Source organism: Nipponia nippon, unplaced genomic scaffold, assembly GCF_047370975.1.
Source record: "Nipponia nippon isolate SJK-2023a ecotype South Korea unplaced genomic scaffold, ASM4737097v1 scaffold_1, whole genome shotgun sequence".
In the NCBI taxonomy this organism is placed as follows: domain Eukaryota; kingdom Metazoa; phylum Chordata; class Aves; order Pelecaniformes; family Threskiornithidae; genus Nipponia; species Nipponia nippon.
The window spans coordinates 120511639-120526743 of NW_028262290.1; the positions used below are offsets into that span (position 1 = coordinate 120511639).

The 15105-nt window shown below is 38.3% G+C and overlaps 1 protein-coding gene across 1 annotated transcript in view; it reads right to left on the reverse strand.

The window, feature by feature from the left end:
- The window catches only part of LOC104018488 (collagen alpha-4(VI) chain-like), a 70963-nt gene that overhangs the window by 16063 nt on the left and 39795 nt on the right, over positions 1–15105 (reverse strand). The window contains exons 11-22 of the mRNA XM_087735118.1: positions 13012–13083; positions 12504–12530; positions 9942–9986; positions 9653–9706; positions 9350–9412; positions 8230–8295; positions 7056–7109; positions 6038–6073; positions 4015–4077; positions 3343–3405; positions 2597–2659; positions 389–451 (exon numbers count right to left, since the gene is read on the reverse strand). Of these exons, the coding sequence (XP_087591244.1) occupies positions 389–451; positions 2597–2659; positions 3343–3405; positions 4015–4077; positions 6038–6073; positions 7056–7109; positions 8230–8295; positions 9350–9412; positions 9653–9706; positions 9942–9986; positions 12504–12530; positions 13012–13083 (669 nt within the window). The remainder of the gene's footprint in view (positions 1–388; positions 452–2596; positions 2660–3342; positions 3406–4014; positions 4078–6037; positions 6074–7055; positions 7110–8229; positions 8296–9349; positions 9413–9652; positions 9707–9941; positions 9987–12503; positions 12531–13011; positions 13084–15105) is intronic.

The window sequence follows — 15105 nt, forward strand, 5'->3', positions numbered from 1 at the left end:
CACGTCCAATTCCATTTTGGAATAAAGACGTCCTATTACAATGAGGTGCCCAGGCTGTTAAGACTGATGAAGTAGGGCAAGCTAACACAACAGCCTAAAAGCAGTAGCAAATGGTGGCAAAATCTGTAGAGAGAAAACAAGGATTAAGGCCACAGTTCAGCTCCACTGTGTGCCCCACCTCTAGCGTATTCTCTCTCTCCTAGAGAACTTGAGGGGAAAGATATCCTCTCTAGCCCACAAGGAATCTGGTGTCATTAAGGAAACAGAGAATGAAATGTGGCATAATTTAATTGTATCAACTAAAGAAAATAGAAGGGAATGAACTGTACTAATTCAGATGGATGGGTATTAAACTACAGGGGCCCTGAACTAGGGCAGAAAGACTCACAGGCATGCCTCTCTGTCCAGCTGGTCCCACTGGGCCCTTCTCTCCAGGGTCACCAGGTTCACCCTGTTATAATTGAAACATAAAAGGCATTAGTTTGGCTCATTCAAGAGAATTCTTCTTTCTGTAATATAAACTTGTCTGCTAGAATGAAGTGTGCTTATACATTTTACAGACTCCTTGATGCCAGCTGAAAGCATTTCATTACAGACCATGTTCCATGGAAGGTTCCCTGGGGGTGGAACTGGAAAGTACTTGGCAAATCAGAACATCCTGAGCATTGATGCAGTCAAACCCCAAAGACTGTCATTCAATAAAACTCCCATTGTTATACAGAATTACCAGTGAAAAGAGTGTTTTCTGGAAAAAGTTATATTAGTGGTAGTAGGACACGGCCTGAAATTCTACCAGCCTGAAGCATCTGTTGATAGCAGACAATATTTCTCAGGCAGGCTGTCTGCACTGTGCTCTTAGTTCTCTTGCAAGTTTTCTTCCCTTCAGTTCTTTTTTTGGTTTTCACTTTCTTAATGAGCTTTCTTCTAACAAGAACCTCAATATTAAACTCACACTCTACGTGACGCTTGTCAGGCCACACCTGGAATACTGTGTACAGTTCAGGTCACCATTATACAAAAAAGATGTGACAGGCTGGAGGGGGTCCAGACAAGGGCCACCAAGATGGTCAAAGGTCTGGGAAGCCTGCCATACAAGGATAGGCTGAGAGAGCTGGGCTTGTTCAGCCTTGACAAAAGGAGGCTTAGAGGTGATCTCATCACAAGTACTACATTACTAGTACTGAAAGGGGAGCTACAAAGAAGATGGAGACTCCCTTTTTACAAGGAATCACATGGTGAGGACTAAGGGTAATGGGTACAAGTTACTCCCAGGGAGATTACGATTGGACACGAGAGGAAAATTTTTCACAATGAGAACAGTCAATCACTGGAATAATCTCCCCACAGAAGTGGTTGACTCCACTACGCTGAACACGTTTAAGACTCAGCTGGACATGGTGCCGGGCCGTCTCATCTAGACTGTGCAAATTCTTGCCTATAAAGATTGGACCAGATGATCCTTGAGGCCCCTTCCAACCTGGTATTCTATGATTCTATGAACAGCACAAAACCAGACTGAGAAAATGGAATGTATGATGGGTTAAATCCCTATGTTTCCTCCTAATTTGTGTCACTGCTTCACTGCATGTTTTCACCCAGTGACTCTTCTCATAGTAGCACTTTGACCTTCTGATACCTCTCTGTCACTGAATGTAATAATACACTGAATATAATAACCCTTCAAAGAGACTGAAAGGCTTAGCTAACTGGTATTACTTATGCCTTTTAGATCCAGAGATGCAACAACAGCTAAAATGAGTTATTTTTATTTAATAAAGTAAGTCTCTCATATCAACACACATTAACGAAAGCAAAGTAAGGGATAACATTTATTATAAGTGAACCATAATGTGGACCACCTATTAGTATAAGCCTTTCTGTTTAACCTCATGTTGATTCAGTTCTTCTCACCACATTCATTCCTGTATAATAGACATCGTAACAGTCAAGGTTCCTTGAACTGGTTAGGGATCTTTAGAACAAAAAGATTAAAATAAGCAGCTATGCTTCACTGAACGTGGAAATTCAGACTGGATATTAGGAAAAGGTTGTTAGCCGAGAAGGTGGTCAGTCACTGGAACAGGCTCTGCAGGGAAGCAGTCATGGCACCAAGCCTGACAGAGTTCAAGGAACATCTGGACGACACTCTTAGTCACACAGTTTAGTTTTAGGCAGTCCTGTGAGAAGCAGGGAGTTGGACTCGATGATCCTTATGGGTCCCTTCCAACTTGAGATATGCTATGATTAAGTGGTACATATTTTCAATGGACAGATTCTAGGAATCATAAAACAAGCTCAAGGGTCAGCACTGCCATATCCCTACTGCATTTTGTGAGAAGCCAGGCCCCACCAAGAACCATGACCACAACAGCAGTCATTGCAACACTAAAAACGTCTTAGTATAGCTCTGACACCCTTAAGATTACCTTGATCACATCACTCGCCTTCCCACGCAATCTAAAAATGTCTATAAAACTTAACATTCTTCACATGTTCCATAGGAACAACACAAGTGTTAGTTCATGCTTCTTCAGTCAGATTCTTGAATGAATGATGCTGTTACATTGCTGCAATTAGGTACCTTAAAAATCTTTACCTTTGCTCCTCTTGCACCTAACTTTCCAACAGAGCCAGGTGAACCTGGGGCCCCCAGACTAGCCTGTAATCAGAAGTATCAGTTAAAAGGTGCACAGTGAAGACTCAAGGGCTCATTGCATGCAAGGATTCATTGCCACTTGAAATTATTACAGAACCAGTGTAAGTATTAGCACATTAACAGGCTTTTGAGGACCACAGTAAGAGTTACTGGTCAGGCTATCATTCCAGTTATTTCCTGTTTTCTGTACAACTGCTTTAAAATTCTCACAATGTTATTAAGTATGACATGAATGTTCTTTTCTATCTACATAGATACCTAGTGAATACATGCATATGTGCACAAACAATATGAATATATATATATATATATACACACACATACAAATGGGTGTGTAAGCATGAGCATCATTACATGACTGAAGCAAATGCCCAAGGCTGACAGAGTAGGACATTCCAATCCTGAGTTACACTGGTGTAATTCTAGAATAAGAACCCGCAATATCAACAGTATCACAGAAGTGAGAAGATCAGCAGCCAGCGCTCAATAGTTACAACCTCATTATACCCTAGCTTAAATCTCACAGTCCATACTTTAATGAAACCAGTGACGATTATCTAACTACTGAAAAATCCTCAATTTCTTCTTTCTGTAAGTTTTTTAAAAACTCTTTATAAAGAATAATATCAACACTGAGAATGAAAAGCACTAATGTGTATAACAGGAATATATTATTTAAAGCTAACCAGAGGGCCTGGCATGCCTTGTGGTCCTGGAGGTCCTCTGATCCCTTGTAGTCCTCTTGGGCCCTGATGTAAAAAAGCAATTGAAAACAAAGTCAGTTCAATGTTGACAGCCTTTCAATGAAGATCAGATTGCTGCAATGACCAGAATCCAACTGCCTGTTTCACAAGCCTTACTGCATAGGTGAAACTTCAAAATTCAACATTTCTCTTCAAAATGAATCCATCAAGCAAACTTTTAAAACACAGAGCTTTCCTCATTGGTTTTGTCAACCAGTATATCGTTTTCTTCAATGCGCCCTGGATATACAGTACATTCAAAAATGAAATAGATTTTATGTACTTATTGCTAGCAGCTTCTAATGAATTAATTTTGGAGATATCTGCTTGATAATATTCTGTAAGCTAGAGATGTGTTGGTTAAATTACTTATATCTGATATTCACTTTCCTCTTTTGATTTCACTAGAAGCTGCACCCACATAAACCAAAAGAGAAACTTGCCACATTTAATTCCTCAGGGTTACAGACATGATTTGCCAGGGAAAAATCTTACTCATAATATTCATTAGTTGAAATAAACAAAGCATTCCAAAAGAAAAACAAAAGATCAAGACTGACAACTCATCTTCTCCATAGCTAACATTAAAAAGAACTCAGAAGTTCTTTTAGCTACCTGTGGGCCTGGAAGACCAGAGTCTCCTGGGTAACCTGCTTCCCCCAGATCTCCTCGCTCACCCTGCCAGAACAAAAACAACAAAAAAGCAACCAAACCAAACCAATTAACATCTGTCATGTGTGCATTAACAGATAATTTCGTATCTGCACAGAGTTATCAGTTGATAGAACATTTTTCTATGCTCCCAAGCAGCTTTCAAGCAGCTTCAAATTCCTGCTGAAGAAAACTCAATTAAAAAGCAAGAGTTGAGTAGCTTTTTTTTGTTGTTTAGGGTGTGTGATGAATATAAGAGCTACAGCACAGGAGGTCAGTTCTATCTGCTTTGCATTTTGCTAAGTGCGTTTTACACCATGGTCTCAGCAATATTTCTGCATTACCCTTGTCCTTGTCCACTGCAGAGACCACGAGAAGTCATAAAGCCAGGGCCACAAGGGCAGATCACCTTCACCCTTATCCATGGAGAGCTATTCTGAGAGGGAAACATGACTTCACAATTCATCCTAGAATTAGATGTCTTTATACTCCCCATCTTGGCAAGGGAGGAGGTTTCTGGAATTTTCCAGATGGTTGTGGAAAGAATCTCCTGAGGAAAACTGCATTCAAAAGGCTGTACTTCCACTCTCCAACATAGGAATGAAATGAAAGATAACAATAGCAAAAAAAAAAAAAAAAAAGCACGCATTTGAGCAAGCTTACTTGTAGCCAGAGTAACAATACTGTAACACAGAACATCAGTTACTAGACTGATACCAGGCCTATGCCAGCTGTAAAAAAATCAAATAGAAATAGATTTCCACAAAAATCCCTTTGACTGCAATGAAAATGGACAGATTTCTTACGAACACTCTACTAGAATCCAAAACCTATAGAAAGTTTTCAGCTATTTAAATTAACTTTGAATGAAACCCAGAAGGGTGGTGGTTTTTTTCTTCTTTCATTTCCCCCCCTTTTCCTTTTCCTCTCTCTCATGCCTTCCTTTAGTTTATTCTCCTTTCTGTCTTTTTTGCTTTGCTTTCAGAACACAGACTGCAGCGTTGTTCTTGTCTGTGACAAACACCTCTCTGAGGCTACACCACACCTTCTGTTCCTTCTGCCCGCTGACTACTTCTGACTGTAAAGAATGGCTAGCTGTGCTTTTTTTTTTTTTTAAACTATTTCAAAAAGTTAGTCTCCCTTTTATCACAAAAAGCAATGGATAATTTGAACTAGAAGTCCTGAAAAAACTGTCCTTTTCAGGATATGGTGAAAAGCGGCGTGTTCATGCTGACTGCAAGGGAAGTTAACTTGTTGGCGAGGGTGTTAGTTCAGTGCCTTTTATTAACAGCTAAACCCAGTACAAGTCCTTAGGCATTAGCTAGGTGAATTCTGGCTCACGAGACGGATTTTCCACGAGAGGATCTTTCTGGAATGATCAGCCAGCACGCACTGGGGTTGACCTATTCCTTATGTCCTATACATGCATTTAAACTACACTATATTCTCTTAGGATATCTATTTGGGAAATTAAATTGTTTTCAAAATCTTGATTCTTTTATATGCTTTGAGCCAATTTTCACAGCTGCAGTTAACACTGTTATGTTTATGTTTATCATTTAAACCCTGCCTTAATTTTGTCTCTGCTGCATATGCGCGTCATGCATATATCTGTGTGCAAGCAGCAAAGGAGGAAAAAACTGCCAGACTTTTGGCCTTATGCTGCAGGAATGCAGCCTGATTACTCATTCCCGTCATCTTTAGCAATGGTCTCTTCTCTACTTATGTTCCCACATTTGCCTTAATAATAAAAGTAACTGTCCTTTTATTTCAATGAAAGCTGCTTTCCAATTCTAAATCCTTCAAGTCAGGAGGGCCTCTGGTACATCCACCTGAGATCCAAAGGCTGCCTTGGCTTGAAATAGACTTTTGATTGTTAAACACTTGTGTCTTGGATCACACTGAAATTTCTCCCGTAAGAAGAGCAAACGCTGAGGCTGAACATGTTACTGCACACAGACAGGCAGCAGCAGTGTCAGCCACTCACCTTTATACCCGGAGGGCCTCTTTGACCTGCTGCGCCCTAGGAAGAAGTGGCATGAGAGATTACATCCAGAACACTGAGCAATACGCGAAACAACAGCTTATAATAAAATACATTATACGTACAATCAAATCCAATATAGCTTATAGAAAACGGAGATTATTTCCAAAGAAAGGTTTAAGGTAAATATGAGAAAAGAGTGGATTTGGGACAAATTCTTCTTACACAAGTAAGCCTTAGTAAAAAAAAAAAAAAAAAAAAAAAGGCTTTAGACCTTTAGTGAGAGCAGAGGGAAGGCATCTCAACAAAATTCTGGAAAACACCTTCCCGGTCAGCTGCCCCTTGGCTAAAATAAAAACAAACAAGAGCCCTCTTCTCTTCCCTCTGAGCTAAGAGGTCTGCACCACTTCCTGCCGCACACTGCGCAGCAGCATTAGTCAACGTTACTGTTAAACCTCACATCACTAGAGGCCTTTAGGATGTTTCTGCAGCCTGACTAAGGACTGATCATCATTCCAGACTTTGGCATTAGGCACCTGACAGATTGGAAGAGGTGCTGTCATAAGTTCCAGTCTCCAGTGGATTAAAAAGAGCAGCTCGGCTGACAGTGAGTTTTTATACATAGGCTTGAACAGGCATAAGGAACTTGCAGTCACAGGGAGGAAGAAGGAATAGATTTATCTATGGTGAAATTATGAAGCAATTAAGGTTCATTGAAAAGGTTGCATTGAGTTTAAGGCTTGTGACTTCACATGAATTTGACCAGAAATTAACAGGACAACAAATTCCTGATTTAAAAAAAAAAAAAAAACCACCCAAACACATTGCAATACACATAAGCTATTAAATTTGAAGCCAAACACGTTTCGCTATGAAAATTTTAAAAGATTTTTTGTTCCCTCTCATTGCAGGAGTTTTAACTGTGGGATAAAAGGCAGAAGCGAAAAATTGGTTTTCTCAATGGGAACCCCATTGTATCTTGTACCAGTCAATTCCACCCTATATTGATTACTATTCTTACATCAGGGCCAGCATCACCCTGTTCTCCTTGGAGTCCACGTGGTCCTGGGTCTCCCTGCAAAACAAAGTAGTGAGCAAGCTCTTTAAATATTCTTTTTTTTTTGTACTTACACATTCTTCTTTGTACGTTCCTTCTTTGTTTCTTAAGTAATTTAATTGCAATCAGTTCTATCGTACTAAATGCTGATTCTTGTTTTCTGCAAATCATTTACAATCAAAAATTATAAACCAGAGATATCATGCTTGCTTTGGATTTCCAATCCATCAGGTGCTAACAGCTGATACTTGGTCAAGGCTTTTGTGAAATAATTTTTGTTGACTTCAGTCTTTCAGCTAGACTTCTTAGGATGAGAAAGTTTGATGAGGTTTGTTTCCAAAAAGTCATCAAAACAGAATTATTCTCCAAAGAGTGACCCTCACAGTTTTTCTACTGCTTTCAGCACACTCCACAGACATACATGCATACAGACGTGTCTGAACATGTGCACACAACCCTACTTGTTCAGATAGAATCAAACTTCTAAAACAGTGGATTTTTCTCACATGTTGCTAGTTCTCACCCTCTTAAGCTTTCATCCACCATCACTTATATACTACTGTTCAGCTACTTATCACCTTTGCTTATTCTTTCCAAACAAAGTGAGACAGTAAAATGGGCTGTGCTTTTCTGTTACGTTTCTTTTCTTGCAGTATTGCTCAAACACCTCATAAAAATTCAGGTATCACTATATAAGCACATATTCCAGCTCTTTTCTAGATAAACTCCATTTTGACCTGTATCCACCACCCTGAGGAAACAGCAGTTACACATGAAAATGAGTACAGCCTGTTGATACCCAACGTATTTTTCCCAGCATGGTTTTTAACAGTGTCCTTATAATCCATTACTAGGTGACTCCCAGGTTGGTGATGTAAATTTGTGATAGAATAATATATTTATACTAAATCTATACCTTCCGTTAGCTCTATATTATGAGAATATTTCCATAATCTTTGTTAACCTTTTTAACTTTTTTTTCTTTTTTACAATATCTAGCACTTCTCAAAGCTTTCTGTGTTGCAGACATACACTAAAGGCAAAATACAAAATAAAAGAGCTGTTTAGCCACTGGACAGCCAATGGAACTTAGCAATTATGCAAATCCTCTCTCTGTAATATAGAACTACTTGCTTACCTGCCATGCTAGGTTTCCCTTTTCACCCTTAGGACCAGGAACATTATTGCTAGCCCCAGGATCTCCCTGGAAAAGTTAAGCAGAAAGCTCAGCATTTTCACTGACCACACCTTTATTACTCTGATTACAGAGGCAGGATATGGAAATAAGATTAATGAGATTTGTCATTGCAGCCAACAAGAAATATAAAGGCTATTTTAAATGAACATGCTTGTAAGAACACTATATAGGCAGTTCTGCAAAGTCCACGTTTCCTTTGCAGAGGTGAAAAGAAATACTACTAATGGGCTACAAATTAAACTCTGAAAATGTAAAGCTCTTCTGGTTGTTTGGGTATAGTTAATTGAGTTCAGATCATAACTAGTTAGTGAGTTTCAGATGGGGTTCCACTAGAATGGAGTTCCACTTAACCACTTAACACTAGACACAGGTGAAATCCTGACCTCTCAAAGAGGCAAGTTACCATGACACCTGTTTTTTGTTGGTTTTTTTGGTTTGTTTGTTTTTTGTTGGTTTTTTTGTTGTTTTTAATAAGCATTAGAAGACAGGAGTCAACATTATATTTGACTGTTTGGAACAAAGGTCTTCGAAATATGTGTGAGAAGACTTAAAGTTGTGATACAAGAAGTGTGGTGTCTCCACTGAAATTTTAGTCCTCATGGACTGCATTTATATAGGGCTCTGGAGCATGCAAGGAAAAAAAAATGTCAGCATGAAGAAGTAACTTGTCTTTGCATCATTATAAATTGCTAACCAGTGCACAGGGTTTTCAAGTGATCCAGAAATTCCTCTGTAGGGTGGGAACCACCAGGGAGGACTAAGTAACTCCAAAAGGAGTTATGTTGCCCATGGTAAAAACAAACAAATAAATAAAACAAAAATGCAAGGAACAAGCAGGAGATCTGAGGCTTAAACACCTGCTTCCAAGTAACATATCAAAACACATCAGTTCATCTGCATCTAAAGAGTTCAGGACTCCTGGAATATGCCCTACTTCTTGCAGAGTACTGCACCATCTAGGATTGTGAAAAACTCTTCAAATCACATATTTCAGGCAGCTCCATCACAAAATCCAGGCACAAATCAGTGCAACCTAACAAAAATGAAGGAATACACTTACATGATCTCCTCTTAGACCAGATTTTCCTCGTTCACCTGGTTCTCCTCTGGGGCCTTTTCTGCCCTAAATACATAAAAAGAGCGCAAGTAATTCAGGTACAGGTAGAAATCTGTGGTAGAGAAAGGCCAGATAAGAGAACGCAGATCTATTTAAGTCAATGGAGCTACACTGATTTACAGCAGGAGCCACATCATATTAGAGAACAGGCAGCTATTAAAAACAACTCACAGGCATTACAGATAGCATTACACTTTGGAAAGATGTTTCCATAAAATTTAAACATTGCTATAAAGGATACTTCACCCGTTTTCCTGTGTTGCCTTTCTCTCCAGAAGGTCCAGGAAATCCGTGTTCTCCCTAGACTCACAAAGGGGGAAGAAAGAAGAAAAAATTAATGGTTGTTCTTTCTGATAAATGTGGTTCCCAAATTTTGTCTGGCAGAATCCAGCTTCAATCAGATATGCAACTCTAAACGTTAAACAACAGAATTTCTGTTCAGATTTAAAGCCCATTCAAAGGCACAAAAAATCTGTACTTTTGAACCCTGAGGTAGGTGTCTTTAATTGCACTGCACATTTAAAGCAATGATTACCTGCTCTCCATCAGTGCCATCAAATCCACTCTCACCATGTTCACCCTGTAGCAACAAGCAAAGAAAACCCTATTAGCATCAGTCCACTTGCCTCTTTCAGAAAAGGAAGAAGTGTTTACCCTACTTTTGGAAACTTGAAAAAGAATAGTAGTTTTCAATGGCTAGCAAGAATAATTAAGAATAATAATTATAAATAGGAATTAATTCAGATTTTTAATGAATTAACTTTTTAAAAATTCATAGTTAAGAACACTTAGTAAGAACAATGGTTATTAAAACTATAGATCTTCCTCAGGATTTAAATTCTGCTTTTCCACCTGTTAGTTTTCAAATCTTTTTCTCAACTGCAGCACCTTTAAAATCTAGATATATTCCAAAATATAACTACTAGTATCTGATCTAACATGCTGATAATCTTGTAATTCTGGTGTCAACCATCATATATGTTTGTATTGTGTTGGTTTTTTCTTTTTTTTTTTTAAATAATTTCATACTGTGAATGGTGTATTGAAAAGCTAGAAAGAATAACCATGATAAAAACAATTACAGAAGACTGATCTTAGGCTTTAGGACTTGTTAAAGAAACTTCATTACTGTTTCACCAATGTGATGCTTGCTACATAAACAGCAGTCACATTCCCATTCAAACACACACCGCTCTTCTCTTCCCTTTGTCAGCAATAATGAATCACCATATTGCAACCATTTATGGAAGCCATTTTCCTCACAAAACACCCACCCCAACCTTGGGGAGTTTGTGATGTTAACTTGTTGTTCAGATGAAGAGTGAGGCTTCTGAACAGAGTTATCACGGTGAGAACCTTATGTCATTTATGTATGCTCCACAATGTTTCAGACCTAGCCAAATAACACACACAATTTTTAAAGGATATTTTGAAGTGTGTCTTCCATCTTTCTTTACTAGGATAAAAATGGAGGAATTAACTGTGATGTTTTTATTTTTAGTAAGAAATGAACTTAGCAGAGACCACTACCCTAAAAGCCAAAAGAATATTCAACAAATCACTGAAAGTGGCACAAGAGCATGTTGTAAATGCTAGTTAAACCAATGGGAGTCTCACTCTGATAGAGACTAGAGATACAACTGCTTTGTAGGTTTTGATGCTAAACTGACTTTGCAAAACCACTTAGTTAAAAGTTCCTGAGGAAAATTTTCATTCATTTATAACAGTTCTGTATGTACTACAAGAAACATTAGCTGGCTGTACATTTTGGTAAGATTAATGTGTCACAAACAAGAATTTCTTGAATAAGTACTCCAGCAAAATTTTGAGCACTAAGTAAGCAATCATGACTTTTATTCAAGTCTTAATTTTTCCCTACTCATTTTCTACCTCAGAAAACATGAACCAAACTTCATAGTATTAAATATTCAGTATTCCCTTTTTTTCCTCCAAATAGCTGTACTAAAATGCCTTGCAGACTTCAACAAACTGCCTCAACCTTACTAAGTTAGCAGTATTGAATCGGATTTTTTTATGTGCTGAAAGTTTCATATTTTTAGTTAAAATAAAATTGGTGGATGTAATGGCACAACATAATGAAGACATTTACATATTCATTGGATTTCAGTAGAGTTTGTGCTCCTGATAAGTCCTACTGTACAATTCAACTTGGACAAATCAAAATCATCAGCAAGCATTATCCCTCTTCTATAATCATATGTTTCAGATACTTAAAGGAGGACAAATTACTTCAGGGAAAAGAGCAGAAAAAGGAGGAAAACACAAGGGAGGATTAAAATGTCAGTAGAGAGCAGTACTTTAAATAGAACTGAGGTATCAGAAACACTCTCTGAACTTTCTCACATGTACAGCTGCTCAGGTTTGGAAGAAAGTATCTTCTGAGTCTTTGAGGCCCCTAAATCTTTTCTAGGAGTGGTTTTGTATCAAAGCACTCAATAAAATTTGAATTCCATTTTAATTGCTCTAGCTTGGAAACTAATATTGCTAAATAATAATAAACGAATTATAGATCATTGTCTTCCAGGCTTCACATTTTATTAATGAATTGGTGACAACACCTATGTTTGAAAGTTTAAATAAGCAGAATTGCAAGACCAGTGGATGACAAAAACAGCTGAAGAGAAGTTTGGATATTGAAAAAGTGTCAATAATGATCCAGTGAAAATGCTGTCCAAATGTGCAATAAATATTAGTCACAATTTCCCCCCCCCCTTTCTGCTCTGCTTCCTCAACAATTAGAATATGAGATTCAGCTGAGCAGAATCACCACCTTGAAAGATTATTAAAATAGCCAGTAAATAAATTCCTTTCCTGTCAATTAGACTAAATCAACTATGACTGCAACCACGCTAAAAATACAATATAAGTAAGACTGCTGTTTTTTAATAATGTGATACCTAACAGCTCACACTTAAATCCATTCTTATACAACCATAGCAAAAGTACATTAAATGCTCTGAAGTTTTTACACTGTTTCCCTTCCTTGTTGATATTTTCATCTTACAAGGTAACATGAACTTGAAAGGAAGCAGAACACTGTTCTCAAAGAAAACTGATCACACATGAAAACACATACCTGACTTCCTCTATAGCCTCTGGCCCCCTGAAATTGAAAATAAACATAGATGAAGTTTGGTGAAAGTATTTTTGTTGAGCTTGAGAAGCAGGGCACAATAGCTTGCTGTGCAGAGGCATGCTGGGCTCAGTATTCATAGTAGTCTCCACTGTAAAACCCCCTACTGCCACATACGGGATTGACCTGTTCCCTGTGGGAAGACAGTACAGCCTTCATTTTCATTCCTGTTCTGTAAAGCTTTATAGTTTTATCTAAGGCCAGTCTGGAGTTGGTGGTGGAAAAGTCACAGGCAAGTTGCCGAGTCAGCAAACTCCTTAGCCATTTGACTGTGCTTCAGTTACACAAAGTAGCCTCTCAAAAGGAGACAGCAAAAATTGTCTGCTGTTCTTACAGCTGGGTCTTACTGTCCATCCATGCTTCAAGATGATGGTACAGGGATTTGTCCTCAGTACAGAAAAGAGGTTTGTGGGAAACAAAATTAGGAAACACTTCAAAGTGACATACTTGCCTTATGGCCTCTGGCACCTGGACATCCCCTGTCTCCTTGAGTCCCATTGAAACCAACTGGGCCTCTCTCCCCCTAAGAAACAGAAGAGAATGTTCTCTCATCCATACAATGACGGTTACTGGTTAAGTCATCATATAAGATGAAAGCAAGACAGAATTATATCACCATTTACTGCATTAGGGACACAAATAGAAGTCACCTGGAAATTTTCATACTGGCCATAAGAGAGCAGTCAATTACTAGTTTGAGTTGCACCCTGGTTCTCTGCTCTCACTATCATGCCACATTTAGACTACACTACCAATCTGACTGAAATCTCTGTACTTGAAAGTAGGCCTTTTGTTGAGTTGTTTTTTAACTGAATATTGAATGCCTTTCCTCTAGTCACTGATCTCTGAAGACTTCTATTCCAGGTTTGTTAAGATGGAAGCTCTGAAAAAGACTGGAAACAGAAAAGCATCTCCCAGCAGATCCCCTTAAAATTGCTGTCTAAAAAGGTAAACAATGACAAAAGAAATGAGAACAAACACACAGTAAACATGAGCACTCCTGTACTACCATGCAAAAGAGAAGACAAAATTGAAGAGCCTAAGATCAGAAGAACAAAGACCTTTCTCTTTCTTTTCTCCTCTTTAAAGAAAGGTCTCTAAACTAGCAAAAAAGCAACATGGATCACATTCTAGATTAACTTAGACAATGGTGCCACAGAACCACACCACAATATGAAAAAACAGAAGTTTAAGCATTTTGGCCTGGCTGCATTGCCTATGTGAAACATTAAGACTAATTCCTGAGCTGACTACTACACCATGATAAACCAAAGCTGTCCAGCATTATCTCCTCAACCTCCTTTCCTTGTGGCATCTTCTGTAGTCTATTATCAGCAGTCTGCTTTCTGCTGTGTATTTACTACATTCAACTGTTTTAGATGCTTCAAATTCTTATCTTGTGGCTGGAAAAAAGTTTAGCCTTTAGCAAGGAAAATTTACAACATGCAAGTCACTTGTAGGCTTCACACACAAGAGATAGAGAAAGGTTCTGAAAATGGGGACATGACTTCTTCTCATCCTTCCACAGTAAAGAAAAGGAAAACGAAGGGACCAAAAAATTCAGAAACAAGACTTCTGTAATTTACTTGTTCTAGAATATTATTCTGGATTCTCAGAGGGTCAAAAATAGAAATCCGATTTCATACACAAAACCAAATTCAAAAATGTTTTCACCCCTTCATCCCTTCAAAAAAGACAAGATTTAGAATCTTTCAAATCAGAACACCGTGGTGAAAAATCTGGGGCATCCCATTTCAATGTGTTCAAAATGTTTCTCATTTTAAAAAACCCTCAGGGTTTTAATTTTAATTCCTACTTACATCATGTCAGTCACATCTGTGAAAGGATGTGAAAATAGTTCTATTCCTGAGTAAGATAAACATTTTTAAGTCATTCTAAAAATTCCTTACATGGAATTTTATTCTATCGTTCAGCAAATCAGGCCACCTGGAAAAAAATAAATTCTGTGGAAACTGCTCCAGTAGTTACAGCCAGTAATTTCCAAAGAAATTGTAAAACCACCATGACCATGCACTTTCCTGATAATCCCAGATGACAACTGTTCTTTTCCACTACCGCCTTTCTCTGAATAGACAGTTGGCTTGACCCAGGCTGCCTCATCAAAGGCAAATTCCAGCTGACCAATCTACTGTGAGAACTGGAACTACTCCAACATGGATTTTACAGTTATGTACAGAGATAAATCCTTGGCTGGTTCTTGGTTTGCAGGCTTCTCACCTCTAGTTAGGAGTAATATTCATGTCATGGGTGCAGTGTTGTAAACCTAGTTCTGTGCTTATGGTGCTAAGGAAATCATGTCTTATTTTTTGTGTGATTTTTGTTTGTTTCTAGACAGCAAAAAGAGGAAGAAATACTCCCAGTGGGTCGGGCTTTGGCTTACGCACATTATGTTGAAGTTTATGTCGGGAATAGCACACTGCAAAGCATTTGGGAATCACCAAAACACACTACAAAATTTAGATTTGTTATCCAGTCATAAGATATTCACTCATGCAAAGAAGGGAAGGGATGGCCTTTTCTATAA